Source organism: Mastigoproctus giganteus, chromosome 3 (assembly GCF_048544385.1).
Source record: "Mastigoproctus giganteus isolate SK-2022 chromosome 3, ASM4854438v1, whole genome shotgun sequence".
Classification (NCBI taxonomy): domain Eukaryota; kingdom Metazoa; phylum Arthropoda; class Arachnida; order Uropygi; family Thelyphonidae; genus Mastigoproctus; species Mastigoproctus giganteus.
Window position 1 is genome coordinate 216,364,276 of NC_143577.1, and position 14,608 is coordinate 216,378,883.

At 41.4% G+C, this 14,608-nt stretch overlaps 1 protein-coding gene across 1 annotated transcript in view; it reads right to left on the minus strand.

The window, feature by feature from the left end:
* Positions 1-14,608, minus strand: part of LOC150088709 (glycine receptor subunit alpha-2-like) — a 69,972-nt gene that overhangs the window by 14,586 nt on the left and 40,778 nt on the right. Inside the window, exon 3 of the mRNA XM_090370289.1 lies at positions 8,614-8,681. Within this exon, the coding sequence (XP_090226415.1) occupies positions 8,614-8,681 (68 nt within the window). The remainder of the gene's footprint in view (positions 1-8,613; positions 8,682-14,608) is intronic.

Genomic DNA, 14,608 nt, shown 5'->3' on the forward strand with positions numbered 1-14,608 from the left:
TCTATTGTCAATGAATTGAAAAGGCTCACTGCGTTGTTTGGGAAGAAATTCTTCAGACAGCACAGGTTGCACAGTATAGAATGCAACGGTAGGTAGGGGTTGTCATTACTGCGTCCAGCACGTGGAGTAGTGATAAGTCCTCGAAGACTGGGGGCGTCAATCACACCGGTAAGCATCTGAGAAAGAAGAAGAATATTCCTGGATGCAATGTGAACTCTCCAGGGAGTGATATTTAAGTTGGTATATAAAACAGCCCTGGAGATGGTGAAAGCATTGCCCGTGACCCTGTTCATCCATCGCAGTACCCAGTACTCGACTGCGAGGAATCTATTTATATACGACGTCGGGGCAGAAGACCAGATTGGTGATGCATACAGTGCGATAGGTTGTAGGCACCGCTGGACGTATCCACCGACTACATCGACGTGCAGTAACCCCGTCAGCTCTTGTCGAATTGCCCACATCGCCGAGAAAGTCTTAGTTTTCATGGTCGAGAAATGGTTCTGAAAAGTGAGGCCCTCGTCCCAAGAAAAGCCGAGGTCGGTTTGAGACTTCACTTTCCTTATCTGCACTCCGTTGTGATAGGCTGTGATGTCATTTTTTAATCTCTTTTTTGTAAATGTGATTTGGGCTGATTTAGATATGTTTAGCTCCAGACCTATCTGCAGTAGATAGGTTACAAGGCTGTTGAGCAGGACAGGGACTCGCTGATTTATCAGGTGGGTTTGTTCAGGGTCTTTTGATTTTATATATAATTTGAGGTCATCTGCATATGATGAGAAATCAGTGTACCTTGCGAGGAAGGGTTCAAGGGCAGCGGCGAACAGTACACAGGATAGGACACCTCCCTGTTGTACTCCTCTCGTTATAATGCATTCCTGCTGGAAGGATTTATAGCTGATGATGAGTTGTCTTGGTGTAAGGATGCTGTTGATGGTTTTTAGCAGGTTTCCAGTAATGCCAAAGTACTTTTCCAGAATGTAGATGAGAGCGGGAATTGAGAGCTTATCATAAGCAGATGAAATATCCAGGAAGATGACGTCCAGGTGAGATTTACTGTTGAGAGCAGTTTGAATTTTAAATAGGGTATCCACTAGGTTTGTATATGTAGATATTTTGGGGATCACGGTATGCAGATGTTTCGGTCTATGAGAGAAGCATTGGTCGATCAGTGCTGATAAGATAGCTTTCTCAAACACTTTTAATAGAGAGCAACCCACTGAGATCGGTCTCAAGTCCTTAGGTTCCTTTGGGTTTCTTCTTTTGGGTATGGGTTGTACCCTGTAGTGATTCCACATTGTCGGAATTGATCCAGACTTCAATATGCGATTAAAGATTACAAGAAGGGGCTCCACAATGAAGGCACTACATACTTTAACCATGAAGAGAGGGAAGCCGTCAGGACCAATTGTAGATTTATTAGGAAGTCTATTGATGGTATTTATAAGGTGTAGTTTTGTTATCGTTATAGTTGAAAGGGGCTGTCTGGAGTGCATAATGAAATCACTTAGGTTTGGGGTTTTTGGGTCTAATGGCAACTCGTTGAAAGTCAAAGATACCCATTCCTGAAATACCTTCTCATCGATATGGAAATCTTTGTTGCATTTGGATGTAATACGTTTCGAGTGGTTTATTCTGTTGAGTGCCAGCTGCCGGATTGCATTACGTTTACATTTGAGGAAGGTTGCCCGCTCTTTCTTGTACATCTGGTAGTCAGCTGAGTTATGGTACTTTTTCCATATTCTGAATGCTTTTTGTTTCCTCTTGAATGCTACTTGGACTTCGGCATTGAACCATGTATTGGATATATCAGAGAGTTTTAATTGTTTGGAAGCTCCTTGGGAGGCAATTTCAAGTAGCTGGTTAGCCAGGTTAGATATAGCAATGTTTATTGATTCTTGCTGTAGATCCTCCCAGTTTATTTCTGTGAGATGTGCAAGGATGATCTCTGGGTTTAAATATTTGATGGAGAATACTGTTTTGGTAATCTTCTCGTTCCTGAGAGCTTCACCAGCGTTTGAGTTTACAGTGACGTTGAATTCAAACGTGATGGGAGAGTGACCAGAGGGGAAGCTGTGGTGTTCACAGCTTCCCCACTGAACACTACACTGTGGAATAATAGATCCAGCATCTGGTTTCCCCTGGCAGGTGGTGTGGTTTGGTGAAATAAGCCAGTTCGTGGTTACAAACACGAATTATGGCTTCCTAAAGTTCACGAAGGGTCTTGGTTTCTTTGTGGCAACTGCAGATTCCACACGATGCCAAGAGATCTCTATAGGATTCAGGTCCGAGTTGTTTCCTGGACAGCTAAGAGTTGTAATGGACCATTATTCCAACCATTTTTTTCACCTGTAACAAATGTAAACACAATACTGTCGAACCTCTAATGCAGAAATGAAGTTAAAGTAACTACAGAAGTGGCTACTTACACTTTTCGCCCGATGACAAAGAGCAGCGTCGTCCTGAAAGATGCAGTTACTTGGCAGGCAGAAATGGTCTCTAATCGTTGGCAGCAATTTGCCTTCCATTATAGCCAGGTATCCACTGGAATTTACGGAACCTTTTATAAACTGCAGGTGACCTACTCGGCGATACGAAATACACCCCCATATCATTTGGCTGGTAGGGAATTTCATTGTAGACACCATACAGTCTGGATGGTATTCTTCACCACGTCTATGGCGAATCGTTTTTCTCCCATCAGAGCCATGCAGGTTGAATTTCTTCTCATCCCAGAAAATAACTGACTTCCACTGCTCGGAGGTCCATTTGACATGCTCTTTACACCAAATTAATCGGGCCTTTTTCATTTTTGTGTGAGGAGGGGCTTCTTCTTAGGACGACGTGCTACAAGTACATTTTTGAAGAGGCGTCTTCTGACTGTTACTTCACTTGCTACCACTTCTGTATGTCCTTGCCATTCTCCTTTCAGCTTAGACGAAGAAGGTTTACGATTTTTAAGGCATAAGCTCTTCAAAATGCTGTTCTGTTTTGGTGTAGAGACTCGTTTGCGTCCGGTTCCGTTTTTCCTATCAGCAGAACCGGTATTCTTGAGTTTGGAAAGAAATCTACTCACTGTCGACTGATTACAAGACACTCTATAAGCAATATGGCGGGAAGAACATCCTTCCTTACGTAAAGCAACAATAGCACTCTTTCTTCGTGGCGTTAACTGCACGTAACTGGCCATCCTGACACAAGCAAGGAATGACTGCAACTCTTGCAGTGCATGCTTATATAGCTGAAAGTAACAGCTGATACAATGTTACGTCATCACCTACGCGTGTCAATCTTATCTGATGCAATCTGTAAGAAATATTGCCATATACTTACGTTATTCGAACGACAATTACAAATTTAAGGGGTGATGCACTTTCTTTGAACACCAGTGTATATTCTGACTCTTCATAGCTTTAGTTGATTCATCATAGAAGATCTCGCCTCATATTGATGTGCAGAGTGTTTTCTTAAACTACTGCTAAACTCATACGCAAACCTAATAATTTCTTGTCCGTATTGACATAATCACTCCTATTAGGTCGGACAATTTCAGTCACAAGCAACTCTGTATAGTGTTTGATTAGCTTGAACTTAACAACTTCCTCACTCGTATGAACACTTCTTTTAAAGCGCCTCCGTAGCCAGGTGGGAAGGAGCAGCGGTGCGTTAGCACACGCTTCTTGATTAGACCGGGGTTCGAGCACGTCACCACCAGATATGGAAGATGCGGAAAGGTCAGGGAATGACCACCGCATATCCCGGAGCAATATGGCCTTAGTTGCTAATGCTCCTAAAAACCAAATAGCAACAACTTCTTTTAAATTTGATATTCTAGACAAACAGATGAACATTTTGAACGTTTTTTCTGTTTTTGTGAAACGTTAAATCCAAAGAGGTATCTGGGAGAGATTATACATTGGACAGTTAATTTTTTTCCAGTATAATGTACACGTTCATAATTGCTTTGCGTATTAATATGATACATTGCTCGTTCCCCCCTTCCCCTTCTATTCTAATCGCAAAAAAGTCTTCTCCTTCTGCGGAAAGATCTGAAGTCATCACTGGGCTTTGGTAATCGCTTTAATGGAATCCATACAGGATCGTATGAAGGACATCAAAATGATAAAAATCATCAACTACTGAGTGCTGGGCATGCAGGATGCAGGGTCCGTAGTCACGGATGGTCGTTAGCGTAGATAAATAGAGAGCTTTATGGTAACTGAAAAAAGTTTCCAGTACCTTGGCTGGCCTGAAACTGAGAAACTAACGAAAACGTTGTCTTTTTGAGTCTTTCCAGTTGTTGTGAATGACAAGAGTGGGAGAAGCGACTCCGACTCCTTCCTGGAGAAGCGATTAAAGTCTTGAGGGAAAAGCGACTGGTAGGTGAGGGCCGTGAAAGACTCCGTGCAGGCGCCTCCCCACCGCCGCCTCAACGGTGGCTCTCTGGTACCTCCTTGCCGGGACAACTCTAGATTTGAAAATTGTTAAAAAATACTTCTCATCGCAATATTTATAAATGACCTTTATAGAATTATTAACTAACTGTTTAGCAACCTTTTTTGTCACCAAAAGGAGGGTTACTTACTACAAAGGAGCGCGCTATCGAAGTGCAATATTTTTTTTTTTTTTTTTTTTTTAATTTTAACACAAAAAGTAAATGATAGATTTCAAACTGAATAGTTTTCCCTTGATAAGCATCGAATAACGCATAGCTAGTGTATAGTGTGTTCGTGTCTATCGGTACCAGGGGTTTCCCCCATCTCCGCAATAACGCATAGCAAGTGTAAAGTGTAAAGTGTGTTTTGGGGTGAAACGGCACCAGGGGTTTCCCCCATCTCCGCGTTGCTTTCATTGTGGGTGAACCAGTTCGCTGGGAAACGCCAGAGATTTAAAAGTGTATGGATATTGTACTTGTGTAATGTCATGTACCGTTGTTCATCTGGTCGTGTAGCTGCTGGACCCCTACTGAGGCCCAACGTTGCTCCACTTTCGCCCCGTGGAGGCAGACCAGGAAACACCAGTAGACTAAGATTTACTCTGGCAGGTCCTGCCGCTTAATTTCCTGAGATTTCGGCGGCTAGGACCTAAAAAAAAAAAAAAAGAAAAGAAAAAAAAAAAAAAGAAATATATACATATTTTTGGTAAATTCGATGAGGAATTACGCTAAATTTTTGAAAGGCCGAGTGTATGGGCGAAAAACGTAATTTGGAGATGATTAAATCAATTCCGACGTGTAGGGCATTCGCTTGCATATGTGTAGGTAGAGTGGGTGGGGAGACTGAAGTCTGGGGGGAAAAGACAGAAGTATGGAGTCGAGAGAGGAGGCAACCCCAGTGGGGCATGCCCATGCCCCACCAGAAGGGAAAGTGGGAATGGCGAGGAGGGGAGGAGACATTAAGACCGTCTCCCCCCCACCGGGGATAGGGATATTAAAGATGAAGGAGGCTAGGGCGCCTTCTCTAAGTCGCCAAATGGCGTTTGGCAGCTGTGCTGCATTAAGTCTCTTTTCTTCAATGTCGAGTCGATTTCAGTCCAGTTGCTCATGGGTAAGCCCCGTCCTTGTGTTTTTTACTAACTTGTCTCAAGGTTTTTCTCTGTAGTCACTCCATTGGATAGTATTTTATGGTCTTGTATAGTTTAACTTGTGGTGGTCTTTCGTCAGACACGATTTATGGTAATTAACAGTTTTCTCCTCTCGAAGAGGTCCTGCGCATATTGAGAAAGTGCTCTGTATTCCTCTTGTGTGTCAATGAAGTGGGATTCCAGTCCTTTCGGAAGGTAGTGTATCTTTGTGATCAGGATGCCTCTGAGATTTTCATATTCTGGGCAGTCGTAGACCAAGTGATTCCAGTTCTCGACCTCCCCACACTTGCAGTTGGGGTCCTCAACAAGGCCGAACCCGAGCAGCTTCTCTTTAAAGGGGCCATGACCAGTAAGGAGCGAAGTCAAGTGCTTCCCCGGAAAGTACCAGGCCGGTTGCTTGGGGTATATTTTGCTAAGGTGTCGGGGAGGAATTTTTTTGTAATTTCTCCTTTTGTTGTATCGGTCCATCTTTGTTGCCACTCCCGAAGTAGGTAGGCCTGTAGTCGGACTTTTTCTGTTTTAGTACTACTCGCTGGGTCAATTATGAAATCCTGGAAGGTGGCAGCAGTCCCCCTGGCGTGCAGGAAGAGCAAGCCAGCTTTTACAGTCTCCAAATCGAGGGGAAGCGCTCCAGCAAGCACCTGCAACGCCGGTGTGCTTACTGTTCTGCATGCTCGTGTGGTTTTCAATAAAATGGTCCTTTGTATCATATCCAGAGTTCTCCTGTTGACTGCAAGCGTTGTTTTGCTGTACCACACTGCAGCAGCATAAGTTATCGCAGGGATGAAGATTGCCTTATAATACAACATTAGTGTTGTTTTTTTTAATCCCCAGTCTTTTCTCGTAACCCTCGCCACCAGTGCCGAGTAATGTCTTATCTTCGTCCTTATATATTGCAGGTGAGGTTGAAAGGATAAGTTTTTGTCTAGGAAAACTCCTAGATATTTCATTTGGTTGGCAAGTTTAATGGTCACACCTATTTTAATTTGTGGGAGGCGCCGTATTTGCAGGGTTCCTTTTAGCAGAATAGATGTGTTTTTTTGTCAGTGAAATTTTTAAGTGGTTTCTTGTAGCCCAGTTTTGTATTTTCTGTAGAGCTTGGTTTGCGGTGGTTTCCAGTTGGGCTCTTGAGTCAGCCTCAATGGTAAGAATAAGGTCGTCCGCAAAGGCCTGGGCCCCAATCAGCCCGAGGTCCAGGTTCAGGAGCTCGTCGAGGACCATGTTCCAAAGGAGTGGCCCCAAGACAGACCCCTGCGGGCAGCCCCTGTGTACAGATCTTGTGACTTTTTGGTAGTTGGCATTTATTTCTACCTTCCTGTAAGATAGATAGTCCTCCATTACCTTGTATAGGTTGATAGGGACTGCAGCCACCCTTAGTCTGCCCAGGACGCTTGGCCACAATAGTGAGTCGAACGCCCCGGCAAAATCAATTGAAATGACTAGTAGGTATTTTTTTCTGCATTCCTGTGCCTTCCGAAGCAGGTTTCCAAGTGAATCCACTGTTTCTTGTGGGTCCTTTCCCGGGATTTTGCTCTGTAAGTTCCTGTGGTAAAGCTCAGACACTAGTTGGTTAGGTGTGACATCCTTGACCACGTCATAAATTATTATAGCCGGACCTTTCCTTTTTGGTGGCTCAGCTGTTAGGCCCAAGGCAGAAATCTTGGGGTTTTCAATTATCTCTTGCATCTCTCGCATTGACTCGGTTTCGATCACGAGTCCTACGCTCCTCAGTTTGCGTATTCCTCTTATTCTTGTTTGCTGGAAGTCGTTCTTCATAGTGCTTATTAGTTTGTTCTTGATTTCGTCACTTGTACCAATTTCCTCTGTGTTTTTGGGTCTTAGTATTACAAGGTTAAGCGTTGGTAGTAGCATTTTTTTCCCTGGTTGTTCCTTGGCTGGTATATTTATTACAGTTGGTGGGTTCCTCAGCGCATTTGCATAGGTAGGGGCGCGCTGTTGCATTTGTGTGCCCCTACATTCCAGGTAGGCCTCTAATTTGGCCGCGTTTCTTTCTGCCTCGCTGTTGACCTTATGGAGGACTGTTTCTAGTTTAGTTCAAATTCCCACAACCTCGCCTCTGAGGGCTGCCGTGATTCTGTTCGTTGACTCTTTTAATTTGTTTTCAAGCTCTATCCGAAGGGCCAGTACCTGGTCCAGCACAGTGCCTTCCGGCAGCCTGGGGTTAATGTTTGGGGATTCAGGCTGTTTGCTTGCTTCTTTGTTGTTTTCTGTTCGGACGTCCTCTTTATCTTGTTGTTCTTTAGGTTCGCCTTAAGATCTTGTCTCCCTTCCCAACTTCGGGACGGCGTATTTCTTGTACTTCTTTTTGGGCGTTGGCTGTGGCAGTGCAACGTTGCCGTCTCCACTTTGCTCTATTATTTGCATTCGTCGTTTTGATCTTGTTTGTGATGTCCTCTTGTTAGTTTTTCTTCGTCCATAGTTTGTTCTGTGATTTTCTGATTTGAATTGCTCATTTTGTCCCAGTTGGTCTCTGACTTCGGATCCTCGAAGCTGTTGCGGATTAACGAGTTCAGGACCTCTCCGTCGGGAAGAGCCTGTGAGATGATAGCAAATGATGCGACCGTGAGTCCGTGGCGAAATGTGTTGCCTGGCAACGTTCAGTTCAAGCATAGCTAATGTGATTTTTAAATTTTTAACGGGGGGAAACGAAAATTACTCACATTTTCCTGTCTGGCGCCGCATTTTTAATTTAAAAATATTTTAAAATTATATTTTAAACCTACTCGTTGAGCTCTTTCCAACGGTGTAGAATAAGCTATAGGTTGTCGAAAACATTTGTGTCCCCCCACATTTCCCCCCATTTCTCAGACAAATTTTTGTCATCAACGATCAATATGGCGTTATGTTGGCCCGCATGATGTACAAACCCATGCAAATTTCAAATCAATAGGTTGAGTGGTTCCAGAGATACAATGCTGGGACAGACAGACAACCGAGTGGCATTATAAGGGTCCTTCGTTAGACTACGGATCCTAAAAATTAAGCCAAAACTTGAACCAAATGACTTACCATTTCGGATTCATCAACACTACGAAGGCTTTGAATTTTTATCTGGACGTATACTTCTGCTGGTTTTCCTGCAAATATAAATAACATTTTATTCTGTATTGAAATATCAATGCTATATTTAGGTCGTTTGTACGGCTTCATGCAAGTGCGTGCGCGCTCACTCACTCTCTCAAACACACACGCACACATATCTCTGGACAATCATCACAGAAAAGGAAGCTCTCTTTCGGAAAAACTGCTTGTCTTTACATAAAATATATCGTGTTTATTATTGACCATTATGTGTCAGGGTGCATGCGTGTTTCCTCATCTGACCTATTTTATTGTATAAATCCATACTATGACTAAGAAGTAGGTCGATTTTTGCAAGAAACCCTGACTCTCACAGATAGCACAGAGGGTATAATCACTATCCTCTCCCACCGCCTAGAAAATGCACCAGTTCGAATCCCTTTAATGACACGAGGATTTTTATGGCTTTTTCACAACCTGGCTGAATTAGTCGTCTCATGCGTAGGCAGCATGGTTTTCCCTCCCGGAAACTCGTTTTTTTTTGTGTAGCAAACTTGGTGGAGATACAGAACATACAATTTACAGTTAAAATATACTGACTCTTCATAGTTTTAGTTGATTTGGCGCTTAACACACATTATATGACATTCAAGAAACCATGATATCACATTCATTAGGGTTCATTCTATCTTCAGCATGGTTAGTTTAAATTTTAAACTCCATAATTATATAACTTTCTGAATACAAAACTAAGGTTCTGCAATAAATAAATCAATAAAATACATCCTAACCTTAAGTGTGGTTACGAAATTACTTTCCTTTTCACTACCTACCTTTCTACTTTATAAGTACATGCATCTCAACGTCTAGAAACATTGGTGGATAATCATTTCTATCTTCAATTGATTCTCTAAAGGGGGGGGGGTTGAACTTCTGACAGCATGAAAAAGCCACACGGGGCCAGATCAGATCAGTATGGCGAAATTCCAATAATGTTATTTATTTATTATTATAATTTTTTTTTTCTGCAGCTAAACATACGAGGTATAGCAGTAAATTTCCCGGCCTAGTACAATAAAAAAAACACAAAGTGAAGACCTCAAAAATGGTTTTTTTTTATTCAAAGTAATCACCACCAGATTGAATGCACTTGTTACCCCGTTCTAAAAGTTTCTAAAAAGAGTCAGCGAAGGCGTCCACAGGGATGATATTCAGTTCGGCGGTTACGCTTATTTTCTCTTTATGTCCGCAACATCCTGGAATCTCTTTCCTTTGAGGGCAGTTTTCTCGAGAGAGTAGGGTGGACGGTTGATCTGTACAATACCATATTTAGTCAGAAATTTCTTCACAAATGCCGAATGGGTGGAGACTTTGTTGTGCAACGAGACCTATTGCCTTTCGATATTGCGGTCTCACCCAAGAAATGCGCTCAAATAGTCTTTGTATGTGGAACACAGCATTGTCTCTCCCTCCCCTTCAGGTACAAATTCCTTGTGAATCACACAGTTTGTCGAAAAACGTGATCGGCATCGTCTTCATCCAGGACTTCTGTAAAAGAAATTTTTTGGGCCTTGATGATAATTTTGAAGCCACTACCTGCTCTGACACTTCTTTTCTGGATCGTACTGAAACACCCAACACTCGTCTCCAATGGCAATAGTCAAGGAAATTAGAAATTTCTTGACAAATCTGGATGAAATCTTCGCTTGATGATACTCTTCGTTGCTTCTACTCATCTGTGAAGTTTGCGGCACAAATTTTGCACAGGCCTTCTTTTCCTTAAATCGTCATGCAGAATTTGGCGAATCATCTCCTGAAGCATATCCAACTCATCAGCCATCTTTCTGAGGGTCAAACGACGATCCCTTGCCACAATTTCTCAAACTTTTGCAACGCTGTCATGATTTCGAGGGGTTGACGGACTTCCACTTCTTGGGCCATCGCGAACGTCCTCACTGAACCGCTTATACTATTCAAACACACTGGTATGGCTAAACGTTTTAATCACTATAAACAGTTTTTAACATTTCATACGTTTCTGTTACAGATTTTCCTAGTTTAAAGCAAAATTTGATATTCGCTCATCTCAATTGCAAAATCGTTACACGGAACGTTAACGCTACAAACGAAACTGGTTGTTACTTGTAATCTGCCAGTCTACTGGACAATCTTTGGGCTACCATCTGTTGGAGGAAGTTTGAACTGCAACTACCACTTCCATTTATTTTCAAACTTATCGTACGTGACCGCAGCAGCAGCGGCAGTCCGGGAACTTTATTGCTGCACCGCGTAGTCTACCAAAATACCTGTGCGATTTGAGAAGTGATTTTCAAATTCGCAAAATCCAAAATGGAGTAATAGTAGTTCCGAACTTTTTGAATACTATTCTAAAGGCCAGTGACTATGAAATTATGATAAAAATTTAAATATTAGTATATTAATTAATTTATTTATTTATTTATTGAAATATTATTATTTTTATTTCGTTTAAATTAAAATTTTTTAAATTAAAAGATACATGTTTAAAATTTTTACAATATTTTTAAACATGAAGTTGCACAATGTCACTTATGATACCATTTTAAATACAGTTTCATTGTATATTCATTTTTACAGGAACACACACGCAGAAAAAAAATTCTTTGGTGGGGGAAGCTTTCGGCATTAGAAAATACAAACAAAGTTTCTTCTGATTCCCCATCGTGACCATTTGAGGGGCCCACAACCCTGATTTAGTCGAATCCTGAGGATGGGAAGAGCTGGAAGTCCTAATTCTCATCAACAGATATCACCCCCCCCCCAAAAAAAAAGGTTTGGTGCTTTAAAATTCCTTCTTGAAAGCCTCAAAAAATTTATTTTCTTTGAAGATTTTGCTCATCGCTCAGATTTGTTCCCGCTATCTTAGCACGAACCTTCTTCAAAACATCTTTGGTCAGAATCAGTCTACCGTTTTTCTGTTCCTGTTCATTTGTTCTGCTGACTTCCGAGAAGTCAATCAGCGATCATTTCTCGCCGTTTTAGCCATTATTGTTCCTTCAGTCAGTCGGTCATATCGCCCGTTACCTTTAATATTTTGCTGTCCTTTTTGAAATCTCTTAACTCACACAAAATTTGAGCTCCTACATTGTTCCATCTTCAAAAAAACTTATTGTGCTGTCTTGCATATGCATGTGACATCTTTCTCCTTTTTCACTAAAAATTTAATTTGATTCGCTATTCTAACAATTGACAACCCACTTTTTTGACATGGAAGAAAACACCGCTTCAATCAAACACATAATTAGCAAACCGAATCCAAATAACTCGTATAAATTATCATTGACTGATGCAGTCACGTAAATCTACAAGAGCCATTAACTAGTTTTGCCAGATGTCAGACAAAACATATTAGATTACTTTATTGTCAGAACCCGTATTTCACTGAATCAATTTGAACAGTATTGTAGGATCCTTGGAATCTGAGGTATTGTTCACCACTTATACAAACTAGGCGCAGAGAAAGTGTCACGTCCATTACGCATTGTCATAACGATTAGATACGTTTCCTCAACTTATTTAAGCTCAAATGGTACCAATATTTGAAGTGAAATTTATTATTATTACGAGGGCTGTTCAATAAAGAATGATCATAATTTTTCATGAACAATGAAAAATTATGATCATTCCGCAGCTCAGCTATATCTAGCTGAGCTGCGGAATTTTAGACCAAACCAAGCTGCATCACATAGCAACTGCGCAGTTGACTCGAGCGCACGGTGTGACCTTGGCGGTCGGTCAAGTTTGTACTTGTTCAGTTTCGCCTACGTAAAAATGGACGTGATACGTGAGGAAAAGTGTGCTACCTTCAAATTTTGTTTCCTTCTCAAGAAAACATCAGCTGAAGTATATGAAATGTTAAAAGAAGCTTGTGGTGAATCTACGCTTCCATATAGCACAACTCGCAGGTGGTTTAGAATGTTTAAAGATGATTGAATCACAAAAATCGGCGGTCCTGGAGCTCCAATCACTGCTGTCACCACAGAAACCACAAACACTGCTTCTGTAATTGTGAGAGAATCGTAATATAACAGTAAGGCAACTGGAAGAGATGTTGAGATATCAGTAAGAAGCACGTCCTGTATTCTCCATGATTATTTGCATGTGACACATGTTTGTACGCGCTGGGTTCCAAGACACCTGAGCAACAGCAAATTCTCATGGAGGTTTGTTAGGAGTTGCAACGGATGATTACTGAAGATGGCGAGGTTCTATACATTTATTTATTAAACCAGGTGATAATGGCAGATGAGACATGGATTCATCATTTCGATCCAGAAAATAAGCAACAAAGCTTTGTTTGGAAGTCTACGTTATCGCCGACACTGTAAAAAGAAAAAGTTGTGGCTTCTGCAGGAAGGTTACCGTCATTTCTTTTTTTGGCATTCAGCACGTTGTGTCACATCATACGACTGTTGCGGGACCTTACTGTACACTTTGCAGGATCACATTCGTCACAAATGACCACAATGCAAGCAGGTGGATGGATGCGCATCACGACAATGCGAGACCTCACATTGCTCATACTGTCATCGAGTACTTGGCCAGAATTAATGTCAGATGTGTTCCTCATCCACCCTATAGTCCCGACCTTGCGCCCTGAGATTTTTTTTTTTTATTTCCAAAGTTAAAGAAGAAGCTGCGAGGAAAATATTTTCAGTCGTCAGAAGTTGTAAAGATATCTGAGGCGATTTGCAAAAAAGGGCAAATCACCAAATACAGATGCTTCAAAATTACTAACGTCAGTTGGTCTTGAACTTAATCCGATAAAATCAGCCCAACTAGTAGTGACTAAAAGAAGAAAGAAAAACAACATTGATATCCGAATATGTAGCATCCCAGTCAGGAAGTTTCCTCCCACGCGGATCTTGGCCTCACTTGGGATGAAAGGCTCTCTCCTTTGGGCGGCACTTAGATAGTATGAAGACCAAGACATACGCAGCTATGTGAGCCATTAAGCAGGAGCTAGTGGGTGTAAGGGACCCCACCCTAATGACACAGTACATTAAAAGATGCCTCTTGCCTATCGAATATTGGATCCTGAGATGTGTAAACTGGCTAGCTGGACGAACGTTCAGGATCTCAAGATCGATCCTTCATACCAACCTCGGCCTAACTCCATGGAAAATACAGGTCGTAACCGCAAATATTCAGCTGCTGCCAAAACTTATTGCAGGAAAGATAGATGCCCCATCGATTTCAAACATCATCAGCTACCCAAACTTGAAGAGACAGGCACGCAGTCCCGCGGGATGTTCGCTGCGGCCTTCCGTCAACAATTTAATATATCTCAGGAATATGTTCCTATCTGACACAATAGGTGTACTAATGCTCTCGACACAGATCCCTTCAAATTTTGTGATGGCAACAGCTAGAGGAATCAGACACTCAGGAATACCTACCAGTTCATTGATATATAACACAGCACCTATTTCTAATGTGGGACAGGTACCACTTAATTGTGAAGGCCAGCTTTTCATAAAAACTTAGAATACTCCTGACAGACTACCAGTGTTAAACGCATGATGAAGCTTCCATTGCGCTTTCAGAAGTTTTAGTGAAGATGCCATATAAACATTCGGTAAAAGTGTATGTAATTCCAAGCTGAATTTGTAATTGTAAATAAGTTAACATCTATCCTGCTGATAGTGATAGATTAACTTGTGAAACTGACGTTGCCAAGGTCCTATAAATACATTTTAACCAGAATTTTAAATTGTAATACTATTTAATATTTAATTTAATACTACTGAATTGTAAATTGTAAATTCTATTTACCTGCATCGTAACTTGTATTTAGCAATCCTTGCTTTCAGGCTGTGTAGGGGCAAAACCTCATATTTTAATAACCGGATAATAATAATAATAATAATAATAATAATACAATACAATACAATACAATGCAATTTTATTTATCAAGAGAATTCGTTTACAATAAATGTAAACG